At 39.9% G+C, this 27,699-nt stretch overlaps 1 protein-coding gene across 4 annotated transcripts in view; it reads right to left on the bottom strand.

The window, feature by feature from the left end:
- The window catches only part of pcdh15a (protocadherin-related 15a), a 177,496-nt gene that overhangs the window by 48,803 nt on the left and 100,994 nt on the right, over positions 1-27,699 (bottom strand). For all 4 annotated transcript variants that reach the window (XM_029520624.1, XM_029520625.1, XM_029520626.1 and 1 more), the window contains 9 exons: positions 24,982-25,131; positions 23,267-23,460; positions 22,063-22,195; positions 21,467-21,546; positions 16,988-17,081; positions 11,911-12,039; positions 5,402-5,707; positions 3,715-3,945; positions 1,342-1,458 (listed from right to left, as the gene is read on the bottom strand). In XM_029520624.1, the coding sequence (XP_029376484.1) occupies positions 1,342-1,458; positions 3,715-3,945; positions 5,402-5,707; positions 11,911-12,039; positions 16,988-17,081; positions 21,467-21,546; positions 22,063-22,195; positions 23,267-23,460; positions 24,982-25,131 (1,434 nt within the window). The remainder of the gene's footprint in view (positions 1-1,341; positions 1,459-3,714; positions 3,946-5,401; positions 5,708-11,910; positions 12,040-16,987; positions 17,082-21,466; positions 21,547-22,062; positions 22,196-23,266; positions 23,461-24,981; positions 25,132-27,699) is intronic.

The raw sequence follows: 27,699 nt of genomic DNA, 5'->3' as shown, positions 1-27,699 counted from the left end.
CTATGATAGGCATCCTGTCAATAAAATACTCTTAACTCCTAAATCCAGGTCAATAAGAGACTGGGTTAGTCAGCTCCTGTTAGGAAACCTAATCTCCCTGTCTGTCAAAGCACTAGGAGGCTTTGGGGTGAGGGAAAGCCTCTGCCAGGCTGGGGAAGTGAGACGTACTGCAGCGACTGTGGCACTCCGAGGATGTTACACCTCCCACAGCTGGAAATGACAGGCATCCATCCATCCTTAAGTGTTTTTGTGCGTCAGAGAGTACACATGCTCAGCAGGATCACATGAGCTGGATGCCTTCTAATAATATACATTGTCATGTGTCCAGCCAAAACAGAATTTTTATTTTTTCCTTTTTTAAACTTATAGGAGCTGGAAGCTTTTAGAGAAAGGCAGAGAGCGCTGGGGAAATTCATATCTCCCTTTTTGCAGTTAAACTTTTTAAATTATAATAAATTATATATACACACACACACACACACACACACTTATATATATATATATATATGAAGAATTGTGTTATAAGATTCAAGGTATGTTTGGGGAAGTATCTATAAAAGGTAAACAAAAACATTCTGTACCACAGCCAGAAAGAGAAGATGTGTGCAAGAAGACTGCTGAGTCACCAAGTGCAGTGAAATTTTAAGGTGTGTTGCAGTGCAAATAAAAGAGGTTGAACCGAGGTAAATGATCTGGAACCAAACATTTTCAGGGCTGGTTCTTCCCTAAATAATATATGTAAAACAACTGACGAAGCAAGGAATTTAAATGTTCCTAGTCGCTTTTGCAAATTCTCCTCTTAGTCACCCAATTTCTAGTCCCAACAGGAACAAAATTTTCTTACTCTGCATTGTGTAATTCTGTTTCTTGGTTTGTTGACTCCAAAAGAAAAAAGAGACTCTTCCTAGCTCTAGTCCCAGGACAGCCCGCTCCAACGCTGTGAAGTAAAGAAGTCTGAGGTAAGCTGCTGCTGTTTGAGGCAACTGGTAGATGACTCATAGACGTGAAGATGTTAAACAAGACCCCCTCGCAGTTGGAACTACTGGTGTGGAATGAAAACACAGACAGCCCTGTAGCTCTAATCAGAGCATTGCAGTCTTGAAAACACCTTTAAAATGTGCCGTGCGAAATGCTACGGCTAAATTGGCTGATGTTCTGCAAGAAACAGAAAGACAGTGAAACTGATCCAGCTGGGCTTTAATCTTTGCTACGTTTATTAGAAAGAGAGATGGAGTCAACAAACTGAACAAAATTCTTTTGAAATTTAATCACCAACGTTGTATGAACTACATTTTTCACATGTAAATTTGAAGTGCGACAGATATGTCGGATTGCACTCACAGGCGGGTCTTGGTCCTCAGCGAAAACAGTCGTGATGACTGTTCCCTTCTCTGCATTGGGTGCCACCATGCCCCTATACAGGTCTTGACTAAAGATGGGGGAGAAGTCATTCATGTCCTAGACAAAAAAAAAAAGAAAAAAAGAAAAAAGGGAGAGATGCAATCAAAGAATTGAAGGCATATCGAAACCATGACTTTTCCTGCAGCATGCGACAAAGCTATCTCTCTGGTGCCAAATTCATTTATCAGTGTTGGTATAAGGATTATATGGAATCACTAATATTATTTATATGGTGGTATCGTACCAATGTTGTATTACACATGTTTTATTTATAACCAATCACATTCGTATTTGCCTTGCTTTGCATGTACATTTCAGTGTTTGATGGTCAGAGGAAGGTCCTGCAGATGAGCCTATTGTTGTTGTCAAGAAAGATAAGAGAAGACAGACCACTCAGATTTATATTGTTCAGAGTATTGAGAGGGATTTTGCAAGGAGGACCTTTGGAAAGCTGCTGTCTAATCATAATCTCCCTCCTTGAACCAAACAGACGCAAAAACACAAAAAACATCAAGCTTCTTTGGACATCAAACCGAATGAGTGTGCTGACAGGGCAGCATTGAAATTCTAAGCAGGCCCCAAACAGCCACAATAACAAGACTGATGAAACGTTGTGCAGACTGTCATCTTATTGCATATTTTATCTACATAAGACACTGTCCAGGCCAGGAAGAGGTTTTGCTGGGATTCAGTGATTATGGTTCCCTGGAACACATATGAGGACATAAAATCGCTGCAGCTTTTAATCACCTTCTCGCTGTAAATAATGCACAGTGCAGCTCTGCCATACTTCGAGGCTGAGAAGAAATCTTCTTAACTGTGTAACCGTTGCTTTGGTGTGTGAGAATGAAAACTCCAGTAAGCCACTCATATCTCTCAGGAAGAACTCAGCTCTATAGTGTAACTGCTGGAACCTGATTTTCCTCTCTCCTGATGTTCTCAATACTGGTTTTCCTGAGCAATGGGCGACAGCATGCGCTCTATAAAGTCTGTGGTGGAGGCCGGCCTCCCTTTTATCTATACACAGGTATAGTATTTCCTGGCAAAAAATCTATGATCCAGCTTTTGCGTTTGAACAATAAAGCCTGACCCTTGCGTTTCAAGTGTTCACAAGGAAGGTGTGTACAAGACAGTGACACCGACAGATGTGCGCTTGCTTAAAGCCGACATGCAACATCGTTGCCCACTCACTGTACCACCATTCGTATTCACATTACCCAGTACACAGGGACAAACACACACACACACATTACACATTTTATTTCTCAAGTGCAAGAAAACAGAGAAAGGTCTGACTCATTCAGAACTGCAAGACAAGCAGGACACAGAAATCCATCAATGCAAGCCATCCAATGAAAGAAGGAAAAAAAAAATAAAACAACAAAGCAGTACAAGGGGAAATCAAATACAAGTGACTTCAAATAAGTGAAATCAGTTCTATCTCTGGTCCCCGAGAAGGCGTGTGAATAGATTTGGCTCATTCTAATTCATGTCTGCCATTTCAAATAGCACACAGTAGTTTGATATCAGTGGTTGCGCAGTGCTTTATCCTATCAAACACTGTTCGTAGGTGACAGCACAGACGCCACAACAAAGCTTGTCCTTATCGTAGGATAAACTTACTTTCCAGGTCGGCAAATCATGTGGCGAGCTGGTTTAAGTAAGCTTCGGCGTCCTCTCCCATTCAGTCAATGATAGAGAGATTATGGGGTGGACTGCATTCACAGACAGATAAATGTGCGTGCACACACTCAGCAGCACAAAATTACCCAGAGTTAAAACACATCACTATTAACACACAGACGCTCATACGGATGAATAGTATCACAATGAAAAGCATCTAATCCTTTCGTTAGAATTCAGCCGTTAATCTCTTGAAAGGTTGGAAAGGGAACACAAGCTCCTGAAAAACCTGCCATAATTGCTGTCACAGAGCTAATGAGTCATTCAGATCTGAAATAGCACTTTGTGCAAGGCAGAAACACCTATCCATCAATTCCCTTTGTCCTAATAACACTGAGAGGATGGGTCTGGAAGGCCGAAACATGTTTTACAAAGGAGATTCATTCAGCTTTTGCACTAAAAGGCACAATATAGGATTTTATATCATGATAGCAGCACAGGCGCGTTGCCGAGCGTTATGTTTCCACGCCCCTTTTTGGCCAGCTATTGCTGCCGTGAAACTCTGGTAATGGCTCACCATACATTCACTGTCACCGTACCAGCTCCTGAGGGACGAGAGATTGGAGGGAAAACAGACAACAGAAGAGTCGGCTTTGTCTGACTATCTTGGGAGGGTGTGGGGGCTCTTACCGTGATGCGGACCATGACAGTAGCTTCCCCTGGAGGCGTGACCCCGCCTTGGTCAACAGCTTCCACCTGGAAAGTGTAAGATGCCCCCATGCTCATAGAAACCAGGTCCTCAAAATCCAGGGTCTGCAGCACAGCTAACTCCCCTGAGACAGGGTTCAGGGAGAATAGCTGCCTCGCCGCCTCCGTCTTGATCCGATAAGTGATATTGGAGAAAAGGTCTGAGTCTTCTGCCTAGGAGCAGCCGGACGAAGAGAGGAGTGGGTAGGAATGACAATTTGAAACAAATGTGGACATTTGTGGGAAAAATAGAAAAGTGATGGAGAAAAAGAGAGGAAGAGTCACATATTTCTACAAAAACTGGGACCTTTATAAATAGACATATAAGCTGGTGGGTAAAAGCTGTGGGAATAAATATTAATGTTTCTATTTTAATTTTTATTTCAATGCTGCAGGGGTTACTTACATCAATCATTAATGGGCTCTGATTAAATTAAACCACTAAGGAAAGCTTAAGCTCTTCCTTATTGCATTACACCACTCCATTCCCACAGTAGACAGAATTTGCATACGCTTCTGTAATAAGAGATTATTAGATGTCATATGAGAACACAGGAGCGCATATTGTTGTTTTGCGTTGATGAACCCTCTTTGCACAGCCCTTCATAAAGAAAAAAAAAAAAAAGAAGAAGAAGAGGTGATATTTTAGTAAAACCCAAAAATATCAATGTTATGGTGGAACTGGAGAAAAAGTGGGGCATCACCTACATTATTAGAATATAATATATATACTATACAAAAGTTGCTAATAGATGAGCAAGAAAAACCTTTGACCTGCTGGTGGCTCCAAGTGAAAAGTCATCTACATTGTGACAAACTTTAAAGTAGGTACTATGTCAAAAGCTTCTGCCTCCCAGCAGCAATAGAGGTAAGATTTTGATCCTCACAAGAAATAAATTTCACCCTCTGGAAACGACCAAGAAATAGACCAACTCGGCTTCTTCCTTCTCTCGGTGTCTCTCTCACTTTTTCTCCCAAGGTGTTTTTCCAGCCAGCTCAGCCTTTTAGAGTTCAGGTGTCGTTGTCTTGGAGATTAACGGTGTCACTGTGTCACTGTCACTCACCTCCAACCCTCAACCCTCTACCACACTGTTTCTTACTCGCGCTTCCTGCTTTATCCCTCACTGAGAACTGTCACTCGCAATATGCCAGCAATTACTCGCCCGTCTGCTCAGAATTTTCTCTGCGTTCAAAGCTTCTTCCTTGACTTCCTTCACACCAAATATGTCTGTTGACATTTTACAGGGCTAATTCTACCAGGAGATAGATTGCATCGCATTAAAAAGTTTTTCAGTGTGTGTGCATTCATTGATGTTACTTAAAGGTGATGAAGAATTGCCCTCCACTAAAGGACTTGTGACTTAAAAAATGCAGCTTTCACTCTCACTCAGTCAAAAAATGCCATGACAGGAGAAGGAAAAACGCAGCGTCCTGCTGTGTGCCTAAGACTGTATGTTATATTTGGAAGCTTTTGACATTTTAAACTTTAAATTGCCTGCACTTTCAGTTAAAGTTATGCTAAAAGCCCATTAATACAACAGTTGTTTGAAGCACCTGTGCTGCTACATATGAAGGGAGACAGGAGACATAAGGACAGAGAAGAGCAGAAAACACTGAGAGAGGCACTTACTCTTAGCTGAAGTATCACAGTTCCCACAGGGCTGTTCTCAGGTACATTCACTACATATGTTTGCTGAGAAAAGACAGGGCTGTTGTCATCAATATCCGTGACCCAGACTGAGACGGTTATGGTCCTCCGACGTGGATCCACTGCTCCATCAGAGGCCTCTACCACCAGGTCATATTGGCTCTGAAGCTCCCGATCGAGAGGCACTTTTGTATAGATGCTGCCATTTTCGCTGACAATAAACAAGTCCGGGTGATTCACAATCCGGTAGCGTACCTGCCCATTGGCCCCTGCATCTGGATCTGTGGCCTGCAGAAATATAAAATGATCAGATGGGTTCTGTTATTGTGCTGGTCCTCATGTCATTCAAAAGCTTGCTTCTGAAAAGTCAGACTGACCTTGCCTTTCAGCACAAAGCAACACGAGAAGAAGAGATAAAAATCCCTCAGAGAGCACAAAGCATGTCTCCTCAATAAAAGGGCTGTGTGCTATTTAGAATATCTACATTCAGCCAAGTTAGATCTCTGCTCACACAACAGCGAATTGTTAAGTTTCAGATCAAAATGTTTTCACCCACCACAGTCAACGAACATGTGCAAGGTTATTCCAATTCATACTCCCATATAATGACAGGTTTACTGCCTCTCCACTCCAGTTGTCAGCTGCCACTGAGTCCTTGGGAATTAAGTCAGCTCCTTAACCTCCACTGAGGCAGATATACCAATACTCAATAATTGCTACATAAGAACACTCACTGTAGTGCCAGGTTTCTATAAATATCAGTCAGCATAGGCCACAAACAGAAATATATGTCTTACTGCTTAAAAGCTCCACACAGTAGATCCTCCAAAATGATCATATAGCGCAATAAACAATTCTCTAAAACTCATTTAGTACAAGCCAGATATTATAACCTTCATGAATTGTGTTTTAATATTAGAGCCCCCAGCTGAGAGGACAGTTTAGGTTTGACTTGTGTTTAGGAGACCCGAGGCCTGATTTCTGTATTCTGGATAGCCAGCTAAAAGTGCAGTATTATTTGTCTTATTTTGCAATAGCCGTTGTTTCACAGTGGACTGAGATGAAAAAGCAAATTTCACTTAGCAGGCCCGCTAACTGAAACATAAATAAAAAAGTCACTTCTATCCTGGTGCTGCTGAAGTAAACTGATAACCTGTGTGAAGCACCGAGAGTCCATTTACATTCATAAATAACACCAGATAAAGAAAATATTCACCAATACACAGCATATGAATAACAGTCTTTAAACTAGCAATTCCCCTCAAGCAACCTTTAAAGCTGATGTGATTCATCATATGATCCATTAGAGCTTGGCTTTATCCAAATGCCTTACCTTACTGTGTTTACAGAAGCTTCAATACAAAGCCGTCCAAGTTCTAGTGCTGGAATCTTACCAAAACAAACTTTTACACACTTCAGCTTCATATTCTTCAAATGTAGATGAAAGTCTCAGCCAGACGCTGATAAGTAATCAGAAGTTTAAAAGGCCAGAGCCCTCCATCATGTAGGAAGAAACCCTTCAAAACTCTCAGTCTCTCCGCATTCAGAGGGTAAAAAGAGTAAAATAAAAACTGGGAAAATAATAATAATAATAAAAAAGTCAGAGAAATGAAAAGGCACATAGTGGGGGCAAATTACGAATTTTAATTCCTTCAGGGACATGACAGGTCACTATTAAAGCCTGCGCATATACATCTCTGTGCTCATACGACAACTGTCACCACTGTGGCAGTAATTCTTTGTTGTAATGGGGGAAAAACACAATGAGGGGGATCAAGGTTTAATTTCATCTGTCTGGAAATAATTGCTCAACTCCTGTGCATGTAGGCACAGAGCAGCTGAAAGAGGGCAAAGAGATCACACTATGGCTGCTAAAAGCGTACATGGAGTCTCAAATAAATATACAATAATAAAAATATACAATACAAATATTCAAAGCCAAGGTTAAAAATTACACCTCAGTATTGATCCTTGACAAGGATATTATGGGAAACAGTTTTTCAGTCAGGATCCAGTAGTTTGGTTATTTGGTATTGGTAAGTGGCATGGGCATCTGATTGTGAGATGCTGAGCAGGTTTGGTATATTGATTCTGGGAGCAGTGGAACATCCTGCAGGCGAGGGAGGCTGCAGAAAAAGCAGCTTGAGCAGGTGGCTGCAGCCTCACGTAATACATAGTATTTGAGAAATTTGTCTCCTTTGTGTGCTGCTGGCTCAGGTCCAGTGGGTTCCTTTGGTCTTTTCGCATTTGCAAAAAGGCCATATTCATCTTGCTTTGGATGATGAATGCTGAAACCTAAAATTTTGCCTGAATTGCCCATTTACACTGGAGGCAGAATGACGCATTTCACCATAAAACTAAACATTCATGTCTCCCTCTCACGTCCAAACAAAAGCAGTGATAACTATATTTGCAGTAGCCAACTCAAATATAGAACAGCAACACCTACAGATGTCTTCAGTTTGTAGCATGATAAACCCATAGAAACTTTTATCGAGGTTCAAAAAAGAAATGACATTAAGCTTAACAGCCTCTCCAGTTAGCAACAAATCTACATGATTCTTCTGTGATGTGTCCGATTTGAATGCCAATCCATTTGTGCTCCGGTCATCTGCATTCTGATTATGGATCGCTGTTTTGAACAGAAAAGGCCAATAAGGCGTAGGAGATATCCGTCATACAGCAAATAATTTTGTTAGCGCAAATGGCAGTGCTGTCAATTGTGATAAAGAAGAAAATTCTTTCCAGTCTGTGTGAGTGTGTGTAAAATAAGAACAGGTGGGGAAGCAGTTCCAAAATGCTTCAGGGGCAATATTAAGATGCTTTAATGGCATAACACATTTCCATTGCAGCCATTTTCAAATTTGGCAATTGGCTGAAGCTTTGTGGCTGACTGCATTGTTGCTCCCTGGTAAATTCAAGGAGTTGCAAGAAAAATGTACTGACTTTAGAGTAACGCCACATTTAAGTGTGTAATTATTGGGGCGACAAAAATAGTACGGTAGTTTTTGGTCTTCATCACATTCATTCCTTCATCTGCTGCTTGACTTTTTCTTAGCGTGCCACGTGTCAGTAACCTGTGGGCGACTGTTTTGACAGGGACAGCATTTCCTCAGTGAGAACTTGTAGCAGACGTACACATGCACACAAAGCTCTTCAAAAATAAAACAAAAACAAAAACATAAAAAGATGTTATTTAGGCCCACGGAAAGAGAGCAAACACTTTCAGAACATTTCTCAGCCTATCAGGACGGGTGATGAAACACGGAGAAACACTTAATGCTTGCCATACGTTACGGGATAATGCTCCAGCTCCCCAACTTTTAGTTTTTCCGTCATGTGCCTGACCATGGTGTGTGTGACTACCATTGCGTGAACTCAACAAGTCTGATTGGCAGCATCGTTCTCCCTGTACAAAACTTTTTTTTTCACCTTAGATAAACTTTATAATTAGTAAACAGACCCGTCAGGCTAATGCTTCTAATACTCCACTTGAAAAATTTCTCCTGTGTGGCTACTTCTGCACCTTACAGTTGGATTAATGATTGTCAGAATGAGTTAATAAAGTGTGAAAATGTGACAAAGGAGCATTTTCATAGATGCATTAAATACACTTATTGGCAATACCACATCTGAAATGTTGCTTATACTAAGAACTCAGAGCAATTATCGAGTATGAGTTCATCTCTCCTTGGGCCCTGTCTGCAACTATAAATAAAATCATAGAGAAAGACAGTTAACAATACGTTTACCTATTTCACAGTCCACTCTTCATATCAAGGTGTTGAAAAAACTATGAAATCTTTGTATGAAGGGTTGTATGAAAGGTTGCTCCATTGGAGTGACTATCTATTTATACTTTTGAGAACTATGACAGCTGTATACAGCTTATAGCATGCCAAAAATCTGAACATATTTGTCTTTTAGCTAAAGTATTTCTTACCTAATTAAGACATCTCTCTATTGCACAGAGGTGACAAGTAGCGAAGTACAAAGAAAGTACTCAAGTAGATTTTTCGGGTATCTGTACTTTACTTGAGTATTTATTTTTCTGACGACTTTTTACTTTTACTCCCTACATTTATACACAAAAATATGTACTTTCTGCTCCTTAAATTGTAAAAACAGGCTTGTTACTTTGTTTTTGTTTTTTTTTAAAGCTCAACAGATGACGACACGACATAAAAACATATGTAAAAGACGTGAAGAAGTGGGGGGAGACGGTAGAGAGAGAACCTCTAGCAGAAATGATCAAAGGATGAACTGTGTTTCATTAACGGCAAAAGTAAATTTTTACTTTTTACTTTTACTTTGAAAGTACATTTCAGAGCCTGTACTTTCTTGCTTTTACTTGAGTAAAGGAGTTGAATCAGTACTTCTACTTTTCCCAGAGTATTTTTTTACACATGTATCTGTACTACTTTTTAAGTACACAATATGAACACTTTTGCCACCTCTGCTATTGCAAGCTTTAAATGGAGCCCATTCAAAATGACAAGAAGGCAGATGAAAGAACAATTGGACCAAAGCATGAGGCTTTGTGTGCCGTTACAGAGCAGCTTCTGTTTCATAAACTGATCGTACAGCGGCAGGCAGAAAAATAATTGTCAATTTATGTTTAAAAATGGATGAAGAATATAAAATTCAGCACTAAAGCTCAATCCAACTTTTACAAACTTGGTTGCTGAAGAAGAAATATGTTTTTACCATTAGTCTTTTTGCCATGCTTATGCCTTAAGCAATAAAGTGACTTTTTAAATAAAAGAAGCAATTTTAAAAAAAATTTCCCCGACAACCTGAAAAACAACATGAAAAGGCATAATGGACTCAAGTCGTACTGCATGATTATCACCCAAAGAATTTCCTCCTTCTTGACACCAACATTACATTACTGCATCCCTATTTTGTCTTTATGTCGCTGAGCTCGCTAATAGCTGATGCTATTAATTTGCTTTTTCTAGGCACTCACACAGCAAGTCCACAAGGAAATATCATCTAGCGAGAAAGCTAAGAAAGTCTGTGTGTCAACTACATAGATTTGGTGATTTGGTAGTCAATCAAATTTTTTAATGTGATGAATAATCTGTCAAGTTCATGATATGGTCACACAATCAAAACGCTGAATTGTTATTTTTTTCTTGTTTGTTTCTATAGTGTAGAGATTTTGGGAGACCAGGCTGGCCTAAAACATAATGTAAAAAATAAATACATCCCCTCTTGATCAACTACAGCAGGCTAAGCTGCAGCCTCCCTGCGTGCATGTGCATGGATAGCAGGATTGTGTTGAGCTAAGTACTCTAATGTACTTTTCTTTTCAGTCAGAAAGGCACAACCTCAGCTTGAGTTGGCGTGGTGCCACTGAGAAAGCCTTGCGTGGCAGGATGGAGAGAGAAAGAGACGGTAGTGTGAGCTAAGCCCCATTCTAGCTGCTGGCAGCATTTCTGAGGAAACACTTCGGGGTATCACTGGAGGTAGTTTTACCTCATGCGAACGACAGACTTCCTCCGTATTGTCTTATTTCACAGTTCATAAACCAGTTACATTTACTGGTAGCCTGCTTTATTACCCCGTAATGGGATGACAAATTAATATCTTGAAAGCTGATCAAAGTGACTCATATTAGAGTGCTTACATTTGACAATGTTTTTGTTTTCCACCATCACTTACAAGAACCTCGCAAAGATTTTAAATGGCACATGAAATAAAAATGTGTGTGATAAGATTCTGAATTCGACACCAAAGAAAATTATTTTTTTCTGCTGTGAATGTAACACCACACAAAAATTTTAAATCCAACTGAGATTAATTATCAATCATTCAATTTCTGTTTTATTTTACTGATATTGTGAACCAGCATAAAATCACAGATGCTGAGCCACTTTCTAAACTCCATCTCCATGATTAGAGGATAGTCTCTGATGCTGCAGCAGTGAACCTAACCCCCTGCAAACGACCCCTCCCCCCTCCCCAAATGTCTCCTAGTTCACTGTTTCAAAACTGAGTCTGAATAGTATTGAGATTTTCAAAACAGTGAAATGGAAGCGAAAATGAGGATTTAAATCAGGGAGGGAAATTTTGGAAGAAGCAGGGGCAATAAAAAAATCACGGCCAGTGAATTTCACTGCCTCATCCGGCACTTTGTGAGCGCGCACTGTATGTGCATACTGACAGACGATGCGTCCCATCCTTATCCCATGATTAATCCACTGACAAACATCAGGCCAATTAAGCTACAAGACTAATTAGAAAAATCTGGCAGTCCACTAGAGCTGAACTAAGCCAGTCAAAAGCTTTGGCTGACAAATCAGTCCAGTATGACTGATCGAGACGCTAAATGTGAGCCAGTTTTTAAATGAAAACTGAGGTTCAGTCGTGGCTCTTTGTCACATACAAAATATCCAACAGGGGAAGGAACAGGTGATTGAGATGCCTGAGGAGGAAAGCAATATGTGGAAGGTGGAGAAACTATTTTAATAAAGCATTACACTTACCCTGACGTGTCCTACGAATAAATTGGCCTGTTCTTCTTGCACAGTGAAATTAACAGGTGCGGTGAGGTTAAACACAGGATCATTATCGTTGACATCAGTCACAACTATGTTCACAGTTGCAGTGGATGTCTGAAAAATAATGAAAAAAAAAAAAAAGAACAAAAAAACAACAGAAAGATTATTAAGGTCAGGATTTATTACTGTTTCTTATGTGAATTACTAAAATACAAGACCATAAACAGTGGAAGCTCAAAGCTTGATTTGAACAATATCATTTCACAAAAACACATTTTTGACTTTTTTGATTACTTCCGAAAATAAGATTCTTTTGTACTGAATTGAAAAGCAGTAGGTGTAGAAAAGGGTGTGCCAAAAACTCAGAGATAAAAAATTATTTTAAAATTGAATGTGAATAATTTAGATTATTATTGAAATAAGAAAATGGTTTAGAAAGGAAAGATAAGTAAAGATTTAACAGATGATATCTCACACAGATGCCCCCTCCCACCCCTCTTTTTTTTTTTTTGCTATGCACTGTTAGGCTAAAATAATTACATATTAATTATTCATAATCCTGGTTCAAGGAAAGTATTAAATTCATCCCATTATCTCAAAAAAACCCAATGAAATATAAAATGAAAAAAAAAAAAAATGTTGGTCAAATTACCGTAATCCTTTGTAGAAGAGTGAAACTAGAAGATATGTCAGAAACTTCAAATATATTTCTAAAAAACTTCAAACTCTTTCATCTCAAAAGTGTTTACTGTTGGCCAAGTTATTTCATAAATATTTTATATTGTAAATGCAGAGTTACAGTCAGCAATTGTTTATAATTGGCACTTGTTTATGCACATTTTTCTTGGTGTGTGTCATTTTCATATGAAAATCTGATTTACAAGAAACTCAAATCAGCTCAAACTGTGCAATCAGTTGGTAATCTGCGTGACCTGGTCACTCTTGCTGTCTCTGTTTTAGAGTATGTCTACTGAACGGTACACTGCTCAGATGCATAGACCCCCTAAAGATGAATCCCAATGATTGTACTGATCCTCTCACATTGAGGCTGTCTTTTTGTTTTTCAGTTAAATAATCATGTGAATCGATCCCTGTGTGACCACACACACTCTGCGGCCTTTTGCTGATCCCCTGAAACTTATTCTGCTGCCACCCTGAGGTTAACATGTATGGTGAGGTTTTAGAATGCCTTGAAATTGCTACTAGGATTGTCAGATTTGCAAACTGCTTCGGGAAACAAAGTACTCCTGATTTTATTTGGCATCATCCTCAGATCAACATTTAAATTGCATGATCTTTGGCTTGATCTGTTGCCAGACATGTGGCTTGATAATTGTAGTCTTAACACACAGAAGGCAGACAATAAATAATGATTAACCATACAGACAGTGCCAAGCGTGTGGCGGTATAAAGTTTAAAATACCAAGCTGACATTACATGGAAACTAAACATGGCTGTGTTGCTTGGAAAGGCACAATTTTAACACTAACACATAACACAATACATGTATCTGCATATAATACATATCTACTTCCAGTTTAGTGAGCTGATGCTTCTTGTGTTGGTGCAAGGTAGTAGTTAAGAGAAAACTGCACAAGGTTGTAAGATTTAGTGGCTTAGTACCTGGGGCATGAAAACACTAAATCAAATCCATCGCATCTTCCCTCCTCTGATTATACACTGTTACTGCTACTACTCAGAGCAGAGGTTCAACACACCAAGGATGTGGATTTCATTTCCTCAACACACTTACATCACACAGTAATAATTGCTCACTGTCTTTTGCTCTCCTTCATAGTGAATTGAATCACCCTCTTTTATGTAATTCGTGTTTTTATGTGGCTTTGATTTCAAAACACACAGGGCAAAACAAATTCCCTCCAGCACCGTTTGGTGTGCTCTTCCATTTGCTGGGCCACTATGAAGCAATGCACTGCTGCTAACCTTCGAACAATGACACAGCACACCTATAAATCAACATAATAAATTGCTGAACATGTATAATCTATAATCTCTCAGTGCAGCCAGGCAACGCTGTATGCAAATAATGGTATAAATGGTCTCCGTCGGGCTGAGAAAGGATAGGTGGGGTACGGGAGGAGTCGTTGTTCTAAAGACAACTGTTTGAAGTTTCCCTGGCAGATGAGAATGTGGCGGGACATGTTATGAGGGAAATGCCCTTGAAAATGTCACCTTCACCAGACTCACCATTGTCGTTTTCTCTCTTCACATGGAGACATACATAATCAGTCTCTTCATGCATAAACTGTCAGAGCAACCCAATGCACTCTTTTGTTCTTTCGCTCTTTACCTATTAAACCATAACAACACCAGAGGATGCAGCGTGCCATCCGTGTTATGAAGGTATCAGCTTATTTTTCATTACGCAGACGATCTGAAGGCAATTAGTGTCTCCATCGTGGTGTGGCTGTGCTTATCAAAGCCAAAACATCTACCTCTTTGGCCAAGGGAGTGATTAATGAGCTGCTATTACTTATTTAACACAAAATAGGTGGGCCTCTGATGTCTCATTTCCTGTCTTCACTGTCCGAAAAATAAAATAAATAAATAGATAAATAAAATCCAGAGGGTGCTCACGGTGCCATGCCTTTCAAGTGACAATCCTGACCAGAAGCCATGTTTAAAGTACTGATATGGTCGGGGTGTTACAAGTCATGCACCTCTGTCCTCTGAGGACAAGAAGAGCCGCTTCATCTCATATCTGTGGTTGGCATTTTGAAATCTGAGTCTGCTCAGCAGCTGTGATCACAGCTTGATATCATGCCTTTTGAAAATGTACATTTTGCACCAGCTACACAGACCACCTGAGTTGATGAAAAAGTTCAACAAGTATTTTTGAAGAAAAGTTTGTTTGGTTTTTATGTGTGTCTGTTTGTGCAGATTTGGCCACACTCAAAGACGAGCAGGACCAGGAGGAGGGTGGCGGGGTGGTATGCACCTTTTGTCGGGTTACCTTGGTTACCAAAGCTCTGTGCTAATTATATATTTGTATCCCTGACGGCAACATATTTTCCTAAGTAGGTTTCTCTCCCCTCTTTCTGTGCTTCTTTTGACCCTCTTCATATTTCAAGCTCAGTACTCTGTTTCACCTCATCCCCCACTCCACTTCGTCCCTGTTGTGACAGCATTTCGTCCCAACTGTGACATTTTTTGCACAAAAGTCAACAAGTAATTTACTTTGTGGACGTGTGGCAGACTCACACACAATGAAACACAAACAACAAATGTGAAGGGTGTCGGTGTGTTCAATCTGTCCATCAATATTAGAACTGAGAGATGCCAGCATGTGTCCCCCTCTTTCTGTGAAGTGAAGTCCCATTTTATATTTTCTCTTTTCTGCGGGGCCACTCTCACAATCTGGTACAAAGGGAGGGACACACTGGCAGCACGTGTGGGTTAAGGTAAATTCCCATGTTTGGAAAAGCATAAAAAAACCCAAAAAAACACTAATGGGAGATGTTAAAGAAACAAGCCACCTGAGAGTCGCTGTTTTCTCTGCCAAATAAATGATAAAAGAAAAAAATAAATGAGCGCTAATGATTCATACAAATTTTACTTTCACAGACGTGCTTCTAATACAGCTTCGCTACACCAACACTAGCAGTCTGTCAACAGATGAGGAGGAGCTGCAGTTTCAAGTGTATGCATGTGCAGGTGAGATCACCCCTGGGATCGCTCATCAGCTAATGTTCATCACCTATCAGACGCAGCAACTTAAAAAGGAAACCGCATTTCACTTCTGCCTGGAACAGAGACAGCTGCAAATGTGGAGCCAGCCGAGGTGAAGTCTAATTAAATTAAGACGGTTTATATGATTATCAGCTCTTGGTGGGAGAAGTCGCAGCCAACATTCACTTTAGGTTATAGTGTCTGCTATTTCTCTACGCTAAGTTCCAAAGACAGCTTTGTGAAAGCACATACTCAAGAAGTTACTATTCATTGTACTACATTGTATATATATCATGTTTTTTATATAGGAGACAGGCAACTAATAGTCTAAAATGTTAGTCTTATTTGTCATAGAAAGGACAACTATCTATGTCTGAACAGCAGTGTGGACTAGGTTTGTTGAAGTCCCGTCATGGGTTATATCTCAGCCTTCCACACATTTATAGCTGAGTGTCTGATTTACAGATTGAATGTTTAAAAGAAGTTAGGCATTTACTAAGCAGTCTAATTAAAATATGCAACACTCTATTTGTTGTAATGTGTAAAGCATATGAACCCACATTAGAAACTGAAAATTCATATGCCTTGACCTATGCTGCTTGAAGCTTGAGTTAGTAAGTTCAATGAGAATGTTTAGTTCAAAAATGTTTCTGCAAGAATCAGGGTTGCCCTTTTTCTGGGTTTCTGCAAAGACAACAATAGCACAATATAATACCAGTGCTTTATCTAATTTCATTTCTGAAATTGAACTTGTTCTTACTCTTGAACCAGAATCTCAGAATCTCAGAATCTGTAGAAGGCAAGTATTTTTGTGAAATGTAACACTGGAAACAGATCAATGTGTCAATTTCAAATAAATCTTATGTGCAACATCCTTTGTTCATGCAGGTATAATTAAGCATGTACCACTTGCCAGAAAGTTAGATAGAGGTATTATAGTTGGGTATCCATTCCCTTGATAATTACAGAACAGTTTGAGTAAAGAGATGTGACTCATAGACTGACAGACCAGAATATCACTTCAGATGGATATATACATATATACAGTATCAGTCCATGGCCTCACATGGGTAGCCGTTATTACTGTGGTGTGGCATTGGACTGGCACACAGATGTGGCACTGCATGCTCTTAGTGCTACCGCAAATCTTATAAATCTGTGAAAAATATCCCATGGTATTAAACTCTGTGAGCTTGAACACAAAATTGGATTTTCCAGGCTAATGAACCCTGTAGGTTCACTCAGCCAAATTTCTGAGCTAATAAGCTTATACGAGAAGATCTTTTTTGAGCTTAAATATGTTCAAAATGTTTGAGGATTGTCGATCCTGAGGAATTAGGCTGGTACTAGTGCACAGTGGGTCGTGTCTCACCCCTCCAGGGTTGCCGTCGCTGGCTGTGACGATCAGACGGTACTGATCCGTGGTCTCTCTGTCCAGAGGCTTTCGCAGAAGTAGAAGGCCAATTCTGTAGAAAGAAGAGCCAGAGAAGATACTTACTAAAAGAGGAATACAATACACAACTTCATTTCGAATCATCCAGATTTCCTTGTTTGCGTTATATGAAGAAAGAACATTATTTTAAATAGCTTTGTTCAATCCCTTTAAAAACTTTATAGCTGAAGCAAAGAAAGGGGATGGATAAAGCAGCGCCTCAGAGTTTATTAACTTCTAGATTGGACAGATTTATAAAGCACGGCTGCTGATGGGAGTGGGATGAATTCTGGGCAAATGCAGGCGGGCTTTTAAAAGTTCTCACTCTGTCTTTCTCTCTGTAGCTAGCCTCTTGCTCCCAGAGCTTATGGACTACAGAAAGATTCATGTTTTCTTTACGATGACTGCAGCAGACAGTGCTGCCCCCCCCAAAAAACCACTCACGTGGTATAATTTGGACGCTGAATTATCTTTGTTTGCACACACAGGTGCACAAGGCACGAGAGAACAAGTGCAGCCACACACATACACGCACGAGGATGCTGAACCTCTCCTCACACTTGAGCCCTGCCAGAACCGCAAACGGTGGGAAAGACGAATGCATCTGACCATACCGCTAGATTAATGCCCGTCCCATTTCCCTGCTCTCCCCTTGCTCCTTCACATTTCTAATTTAAAGCTTCTGTGGCCAAACAGTCCAAGTAGAACCAGCCCGATACTTTCCCCCAGCCTCTCCTGCCCATAAGTGTCAAACTCTAGAACCTCATCTTAAGATCTAAAAGGCAAATTACAGAGACCTCGATTAACATTGTCTGTTAGACTGGGAAACCTGCCCCAAGTTATGGTAGGCACGTTACTTGAAATCCAATACACCTGATGGGTTGTGGTTCAATAGAGCAAACACAGCCTTCTAAGAACACCATAAAATGCAGCATGGCACACTTCACTGACTGCTGTGCTCACTTTTATTCACAGAGAGCCTTTCTGTGTGTTCAGTGAAGCCTAAGGTAGCGGGAGTGTTGACGTGGATATGATAATGAAGATATAGAATGATAATCATCATCATTACAGCGTTAATGATGATGATCTTGATGGTGATAATGACAAAGATTAGGATGATTAATGCTTTGGCTTGGGGTGTTTATTGGGACTCCTACAGCTTGAGTGCTCGACTACACTTGAGCAGCTAGGTCTGCGAGGTTCACTGATAATGCCTCCTCTCCAGCCACCACAAATGAAGAGATGTTGTCAGACACACAATACGATATTAATGGTATTGCCTTGAGCGGCAATGGTGCAGGTAACACTGACAGTTGATCCTGATTTCGGCCCACTCCATCTCTGGATGTGAAAAATTGGCCTTCGGTTCATGAATGTTTGCATGACATGAATCTTTCACCTGAGGTAAGCTCTGCCGAGACAAAGCATGGCCTCTCAGTCTCTTGGACTAAGTGCCAGCCCGTCACTATTAGAGCCCTGGAACTACAGTATGGAACAGTCTACCTCTTGAAATAAAAAGTAAATCACTATATGAATACCATTTACTATTCATTCATTCATTCATCTTCAACTGCTTATCTGTTTCCGGGTCGCTGGGGGTGCTGGAGCCCAGCTCACACTAGGCGAGGGCGGGATCACCCTGGACTGGTCGCCAATCCATTGGAAGACCCCATTTACTATCATTGTATTGAATTTCAAACCTTGGCAATGTGTCTTTGGTGGTCAAACTATAAAATGGAGATTTTTTTTTTTTTTTTTTTTAGAAAACACTTATCTTTGGTATTTCTATGCTGACATTTCATGCTTATACTTACAGATATATTGCACCGATATCTGTATGTCTACTATGAGATGATACGTTGTCTCAGCGAAGAGATACTGGCTCATCAGCATGGGGATGCAGTGCCCTCTATTACCTAATTACGTTCTGGATCCATTTTGTTGTATTTACATTAATCCAAACTGACATCAACAATAACATTTAAAGTCGCAGTAATACTATGTGGCATATTTTCGCAGATCATCATCCCCACCAGTCCTGAAATACATGACATTTGTTTATGATGTGTTGCATTTTAATACTATATCATCACAGAATGTTATAACGCCAGGCACTGATTCAATGGCGCATCCTGCCTACATCTATATTGGTGAGTCAATCTGAAGCAGCAGCAAACCTCCCTTAGGAAAACCTGCCCCATTTATAGGGAGTTTCAGACCAGGTAGCCCATTATTTATAATAACTGGATTGAATAATCCCCATATGTCGCCTGAATGTGAACATGCAGCAAAAAAAAAAAAAAATCTCTTCACTGAATTACATTGAACTTCTGAAAGGGTTGTAATTAGTACGCGAAGTGGGGCTCTTTATATTGCACACTCATCAAACGTACCAACAGTTCTTTGATTCACAGTGAGCTTTATCAGCATCAGCTGTTATTCTATTGCTAGGTTGCTGAGAGCCTGTGATGTGATTGTAATATGTCTTTTGCTCATACAATGAGCTGAAGGAGTCCTTGTGACAAGTCTGGTTTAATGCAAAGCAGTGAATGCCAACACTAGCCAACACCAGCTGTCTCCTATCAGATGGCGTCCTTGTGTTTTTGCTCACATGGCGCAGTACCACTATGAAACCATAAAGTATTTAACCCTCTGTAAAAAAAACAATTTAAACACTATGGAGCAGGTTAAGTGTAAACAAAAGGCACAGATATCGTGGTGTGCCACAGCTTGTCTTTGCATAGCTGGAGGCCTGAGGATGCAGACAAAAGAGGCTTTAGTCAATTAGTGAGAAACGTGACTGGCGTCATCCTGCATTTTCAGTCTCTCCATGTCTCTTCTCCTCATATTTGTTTGCTTATTTAACAGAGGGTAAAAATCACAACCAAAGACCACTTCAATATTTGAAGCCTTTCCTTTGCTTCCAAGTAGTAATTGACTGAAGTGGGATTTTTTAATGATGATGTGGATTATGAGATGTAAGACAACATATTTTTTGGGCCTTTCCCTCTCCAGAAATATTTGGCTTTTGTGCTCTGGCTTATCTTAAACAGCATAAACGGTGATTAGGCCAAAGCTGGAGCTAAAGAGGAAAAAGGCTGTGAGCAGATGCAAACTCCAGCCATCAAGTAAAAATGTATTGACTGTATCTCTCAGTCATAACTTAGTTCTACTTGCCAACATCAGGTAGCACCGACCTAATTGTCTTTTTTACTTTAAAATACAGAGTAGAACATTGATTGCAGGATGTTGGAATAGGCAGTCTTTTTTCTCCACACTACTGCTGAGATTTACTGTGTTGTCTCTTAGTGTGTTGCAAATTGTAACAGATCACGAAACAACAGACCTCCATTCTAACTCTTGGATTGGTTCCATGCAGTTCACAAAGACTCACTGCATTGCTTTTGGCTTTACCTATAATTTGCAAGAAATTGTTCTTTGAGTTTGCCCGCTAATTACATCACATTGCTTTTCTGCTTACCTCTTATATTATTCTACCATTGTTTTAGTCTATGATATGAAACGCATTAACTTTGGTGAAGGAAGGATTTCTTCTCTGTCCTCTTCCTGAAGCTTCTACTCTTTTCCCCATTAATCACTTTTCTTACTCTAACAGGGGGATGTATTTTATACAGACTATAAATCACCTTCAGGCAAATTTGTGATTGTGGGACATACAAGCATAAAATGCACTTGAGTCCAATATTGGTGCCATGGTCACAAATAGCTGAGGCAGCTAGTGTGTGTAAATACTGTAGGTGTATTTCTGAGCTCGGTTCATTGGGAGTCTTTATGGTACAAACAACCAGCGCCATTGTTCAATAATAAAACCAATAATTGGCAGGCCAGAACTGCTACACATTTCTACTCTTCCCACTACTTCTTCCTTATCATCATTACTTGCGCGGGCAATCTATATCATCCGAAGAAGGCGACTAATGGTAGTGCGAACCTGTTCACTCTTGTCTGGCTCTTCGATGTGAATAACGCTGAAGGAAAGACTGTATCCACACAGTACTACTTCTGGCCTGCGCACACTTGGGCTTCAGAAGATGACATGGAACACAACAGCTTATCAAAGCCTTTCATAGCTGAGTTGTTTATCAAAGACTTTCATGGCTGAGTTGTCCATGCTCTCAGATCTGTAGCTCAATAAAGGTTTCCCATAAACCAGCTTCTGTGCACTAAATCCTTGCCATGTTGGTCAGAAATCTCAATAAACTCAAACCCATGTCAGTTCTTGAAAAGCGTCCTTGCAGAATGGTTTTCAAGGGTGTTTATGGTAGTTAGACTGCAATCTAGCAAAGAGCTATTATTATTCATCGTGCTTCTTATGCACTGGGTTAGATGAGTGGACGAACACACATATTCACAGTAACAACATATCAATACCTGAACGTGAGCAATGTCCAAACTTACGTTGCAGAGAGATTGAAGACTTTTTCGGAATCCCCACTTATAATTTGGTATGTGATTGGGTCATTTTCTCTATCCGTGGCCTGGAAGGAAAAAGAAAAATAAGACAAAAAAAAAAAAAAAAAAAAGGAGCTGCTTCATGGTCATATCAGACCACGTAACACTGAAGGCTATGAGATATAGCTGGAAAACAACGATGCAGGACTGTGTAAATAAGCGGAATATATGTTGGAGAGCAAACTGCAAGAGACAGAAAAATAGGTTGATGAGAGGGCAAAGATGTCCGAGGCCAATGTCAACCGCATTTTAAAGAAAAATAATTCACGTTTTTAGTAAATGATTTGGATCTGCCCTAAAGTTGCAAGTTCCGTGCAAATCAGTACCTTTTTTGCAGAATCCTACTGACAAATAAACAGAAAGGTGAAAATATAGCCTTCTCTGGAGAGTTGAAAATGTCATGATTGTGTTGCCTAAAACTGCACCATAATTTAATGATGTGCTGAAAATTTTATCAGGTTAAGAAGTGCAGCATCATACCAAATGCCTCATTAAATTCCACACGACTTGTGCGAGAGTGTGTTTGCGAGTTGGTGCCTCACCTGCAGATTGAGTAGAATTGCTCCTATCCTCATTGCCTCGCTGACTTCTAAGCTGTAGGTGGGGAGGGGGAAGCGTGGGGGGCTCTGGTTGTTGGGTGGCAAAACCTCTATGTACACTGTGGTGATGGAGCTCCTGGCGAAAAGAGAAGGGCAGAAATCAGCACAAGTTTCTCCTTGACAACCTGTTGATCTGTACCGAAGAACCTTGCCCACAGCATTTTGAAAAATATTCATGATATATCATCCCATATCAAAGCTCTTGTGTGCAGGTTTTGACTGCGGTAAAGAAAATAAAAAACAGGTTCAGGATATATATTTGTTGTAAGCGGGCTCTTTATCTGGTTCACAGTGGTATCTTGGATAATGCACAAGTATTGAGCCAAAGTACAAACCACCTTTTCATGATTTAATTATTAGCGTAAAAATCAGCCTACTTGTTCAAAGCAGATCACATGGAAACAGAAATGACTACTTTGGCGGTTCATTCATTTATTGAGTGTGGCATCTTTTACTGAACCCGCTAAAATAAAAGTTCCAGCCACCAATGTACCTGATGACGATCGGACATGTTATGCATTTTGTACATTGTTTCATTATGCCTAACTGCAACTTATCATCGCTTGCTGAGACAATTCTGGGTCATTGAATCCGTCTTTTTATTACTTGACTAAACCAAAGAGATCGCCTGTTCTCACCCCCAGCTACCGTGCATATTACCCTGATCTGAGATTTGAAACACTTAGCTCTTACACAGTGTGATTTTCATTTCAATCATGAGATAAAAGGGAGAGAATGCACGAAATAATTTTATTGTTGGGCGGAACAAGACCATCTGCTTTTTTCACTCACAACAGCTTGTTAGAAATGTCACTTCTCCATAATTCAGCACAGCGATGACTTTCTGTGTCATACAGAAACGAAACTGTGTATCACTCAGAGCAAAGATTGAATTAAATAAGACTCAAAAACCAGCCCATGCTGTGTGCTACAGCTTCCGAAAACCATACGCACAAGGAAACTGGCAAATTCTGAAGAATCTTGGAAACAAATCAGCTGTTTATAAAAACATTAACTGCATACCACATGAGAAAAAACAAACAAACAAAAAAAACTGAACACAAATATTTTAACTCCAATTCTACATTAAATAAAAAGAGAAAGAAGTCATATATAAGAAGAGAGCAAACATGGGTGGCTACAATACCTTCTTTGGGTTTCCGGGGCATTGTCAGAGGCCCTGACAGTCAATGCATAAGAGCGTCCCACAGTTAAAGTGACACCAGGCGCCACTGTGATGCGTCCAGTGCGATTACTTATGATGAAATCTCCCTGAGCACCGGCCAGGATCTCATACGTCACCAAACCATTCAGTCCTTCGTCAGCATCCACTGCTGTTAACTGGGGGGTAGAAAACAAGTCCACATCATGGAAATAGTTTAGATATACTATATCAATATACAAATCTGTACTTTGAATTTCTACAGGGGAAGTTCTCCACAACCACCAGCGACATGTTGGCTGAATCAGTCAAGCAGCAAATATATCTTCGCAGGAGGATATGGCTGACTTCAGTCAACTTGCCAACCTTGAATTCATCTTGGCTCTCTATTATGAAGTAGTGCTTCCACGACCTTTGTTTCATGTATGGTTAGGAGGAAATGGCTGACATTTAGCTGAAAATATACTTACTACTGAGGCTGACAGATTTTTTTCGATTCATGGTAGTAATGAACAATAAAGTTTGAACTAGATGAAAATTATGCTTAAGTACCTCTCATATGAGGGACTTCTCGCCTGCTTTTTGAAGAAAGATTACCAAACTTAAAAAAGAGGTATCTATCCATATATATTTTGGTTTAAGGAGCTACGATTTCTTTCAAGCCAAATCATTTGGGGCATCAGGCTGATTATAATTATGAGCTCTTGTGGTGTAGTTGTCTTGATATCTTATAAGGTCTTCAAACTCTAATCCAAACTTGAGCCAGACCTCCTTTTTCATGGTCCTGATGTTGAAGTACAAGCTGTAGCATCAAATAAGCAGCAGCATCCTCAGGGAGACTCTGGCTCTCATAAACAGCTTATAAAAATCGGTTAAGCGGACATACTAGACACTCTGTGACCCCTCGCCTCATTTCAGGGAGAGGGAAACTGCTGGGTTTTTTTTGTTGTGTGTTTTTTTTTTTTTTAAGAAAGATTAAACTTGACCTTTTCAGACTGACATTTTTGGAAAAGCTGTGCTGAGAGGACAGATCAACTCAAAGATGAAAAGATCATCTTTTCAGTATGAAAAACAATTAGATCATGAAATGTAGCACACCACACAGTGTGTGTGTGCGAGTAAATGTGCTTCTTCTTCAATGTCCTTTATGCTCCTCTACCTGCCTTTGCTTGCGATATCATGTGTGTATGTGATTGCATGATTAAAAAAAAAATCAAAACATTCAATCTTTCCATACACACAATAATGAAAAAAAAAAAAAAAAAAAAAAATCAAACAGACTAAAGTTAAAGAGAAACATTATATTAAAAAAACTGTAGTTTGAAACACCCCAGTCCTTGGAATGCCAGGAGGAAGATGGATAAATAGCCATCATTAATGTGTAGCATGATGAATGAACTGCGGTCGTGATGGCTGATCGCCTGGGTAAAATGCTCCTCGGGCTTGTGCCCTGACGACAGAGATAAAAAACAGACCGGCTCGTCTGTCATGACTGCAGATGAGATGATGGGAACTGTTCCAGGGGTTCGCCTGTCAACACAACGCTCTGAATTGTTGTCGTTATTTGCTTTCAGCATGAAAGAGCATGAGTGAGGGATTCTGTGTGACAGGGGAAAATGAGGGAGACGTAAAGTGGAGCGCCGATGTAAGAGACTAAAAGAAGAGGAGAAAGGCTATGCAACGAATGGTGGCTTGATTACCTGTAGTACTGTCTCTCCCGGCTGCATGTCTGTAAAGACTTCTACGCTGTAGGAGACTTTTGAAAATGTGGGTGTGTTGTCATTGGCATCAAGGACCAGAATGTTGACAGTAACTGGGCTGCTTTGCTGCACACCATCTGATGCCACCATCTGCAAACGCAAAAAAGAGAAATCCATATTGCAGACATGTTAACAGAGATAAATAAATCATAGATCTGCTTTAAGAATCAAAGAACTTATTTTATTTTTTAATGGTTTGTTAAGAGAACATGTCAAACATCAACATATTTCTACCACCACAATCAAGTTACTCACGCTTTGTTGTACATGTTGATTTTTTATTCCTTTAACGTTAAAAAAAGCCTTTAAAGAGATATCAAGAGAAAACGTGTACAAAGCTTGCCGAGAGGACAGTTTGCAGAGGCAGCAAACTGCATGTTTATTTGTCACAGGCTGCTCTGATCTCCAGTACTTGGCAAGAGAGAACGAAAAAAGGACTAAAGAAAACAACAAATGAAGGGTAGGGGAAGGGAGATCAAAACAAGTACTGTGACAGCGGCAAAAAAAAAAAACAATACAAAAAAACAACAACACATTTTTCTGAGGTGGGGGGCTTTTTCCCCAAAAAATTTGTATTCAGCGCTTAAGTGACACATCTTTGTGGTTTTGCTGCACATATGATAAGACACAACTTTCATTGTCTGTTCGCAGAGAAATTTGTGTTGTACGACAAACTCCACAATCATCCCAAAAATGCTATTAAAAACACAACAAAGCGATAACAAACACCTGTACAACAAATACAGACATCATGTTTTAGCAGTTAAATATTCACTGCAAAGGGCCCTGGAAACACTTGATAATGTGATAACGACACATGATGTCAGTGCCTATCTTGTCTCTGACCGAATTTCTCCATACTTATACCCATATGTGTTTCTGCACAAATGTATTTATACATATACAGAACATAGCTACCTTCATCACCCCCCCCCCCTTTATCTTTCTCCCACCAACAGCCGAAAAAAAAAAAAAAAAAAAAAATACACTCAGTAATCTTTCAAACAGATATTTATCTAAATGGGATCTGGATGAACTGAGATCCTTCCAGTCCACGATAGGCACACTAATTATTAAATTAATTTGAAGATGGCATTTACGGGAAGACAAGATTTCTCTCAATACCAATCTTTCAAATCACATTATCCCCATTAATGCAAAAGCACATCTTTCCAAGCCTCTTATCCACTATCTAATAAACAGAATGTTTACAAGCTTTTAGCAAGAATTTAAAGCTTTGAATCGTAATGTCTGATGGTGTAGTCAATTATATATTACTCAAAGATGTCAGATTCAGTCTTGCAGATCAGTTTGACCTGACAGCATTTAGAGATGAGCAGAAAAGTAATAATGTACTGAACTGGATATATATACTCTTGCTGAACATGTCTTATGTCAGTTTTGGAAAACGGAGCAGACATGGAAATGTCAATACTGATTTTGTAGGCAAAATGGGGCATTGGGTCTCTGGTGTCTGTCATTAATTAGCTTTGTTTGTAGTAAATTTGTCGTGGAACATGTCTACACAGGCTGCATGGTGAAAACAGCTCATCAGCAGAGTCTTCTGTCTACACAGGATGTGTTCACCCTCAGAGCTGACTGTGTTTTGGCATTCCTCAGGAAAACAATTCAAAATCACCGTGGTTACACATGTAAAACACAAGCATAGGCTCAGATGAAGCACAAGTGAGAACTGAAGCTGCTGGCTACATCAGGCAAGTGTGACACGCACCTACTCAGGATACAACTGCACTAGTGTGAGACATGAGTCAAGCTTTGATAAAAGCAGACACTGACATTTTAATGTAGGATGACACAAGCTATTTTTAAATCATTTAATGTAGAGTGGGTCTCTGGGAAACAAGCTCAACACCAGCCACTAAAATATTCACCAGGCAATAGACATCATCTTTTATTCTGGATGGAAACAGTGACATGGGGGATGTCTCAGCGAGATAGACAAAACAATGCTGCTGATTATCCAAGGAGGGAATTTCTCCTTTATATGTGAGAGTGACTGCAAAAACCGCTTTAAGGAGCTGAGGGAGCCATAGAAATCTAAAAATGTACAGTCGCCAACAGCTTTCACTATTATGTGAAGTAAGACTGAATCTCAAGCCTGAAAGCTTTCTGTGCACTTATAAAGAAGATATAGAACCAGCATTTGCATTCCTCATACGGGAGTCCACAGAGAAAACTACAACACACAAAGTTATTATGCACAGTATGTAAATGGTCAACTCTGTGCACTCCTAATGAACACATCAGATCTGATCTGATGTGAAAAGTACATCCACCATGCAGACCAAACTGCATTAACGCAGAACTTTCCGTGAACTGAATCATGCGGTCTCCGGGGGAACCATTCCCTCAGAGATCACTGATGACTTGCTGATGCTCTCTAATCCTAAAGAATCCTTCTGAATGGAAAAAAAACAAAACAAACAAAACTTCTTTATTTCCCAAAATGCTGCAGTTCCATTGAACAAGTTGCAACGGAACAAGTTACTTTGGTGAACCAGAGAGTTTACATCAATGTAGAAGCAGTTAAACAGGCTGAAAAAACGAAAAGAGCGAACAGAAAGTGAAAAGATCAATAAAACAGAAAGATAAGACAAGTAACCCATTTCAGAATCCTGATGGAACTGGAAGTTTGAT

This window comes from Echeneis naucrates, chromosome 15, assembly GCF_900963305.1.
Source record: "Echeneis naucrates chromosome 15, fEcheNa1.1, whole genome shotgun sequence".
In the NCBI taxonomy this organism is placed as follows: Eukaryota; Metazoa; Chordata; class Actinopteri; order Carangiformes; family Echeneidae; genus Echeneis; species Echeneis naucrates.
Note: the sequence above shows the minus strand (reverse complement) of the source record. Positions and strands in the feature narration are given on the sequence as shown.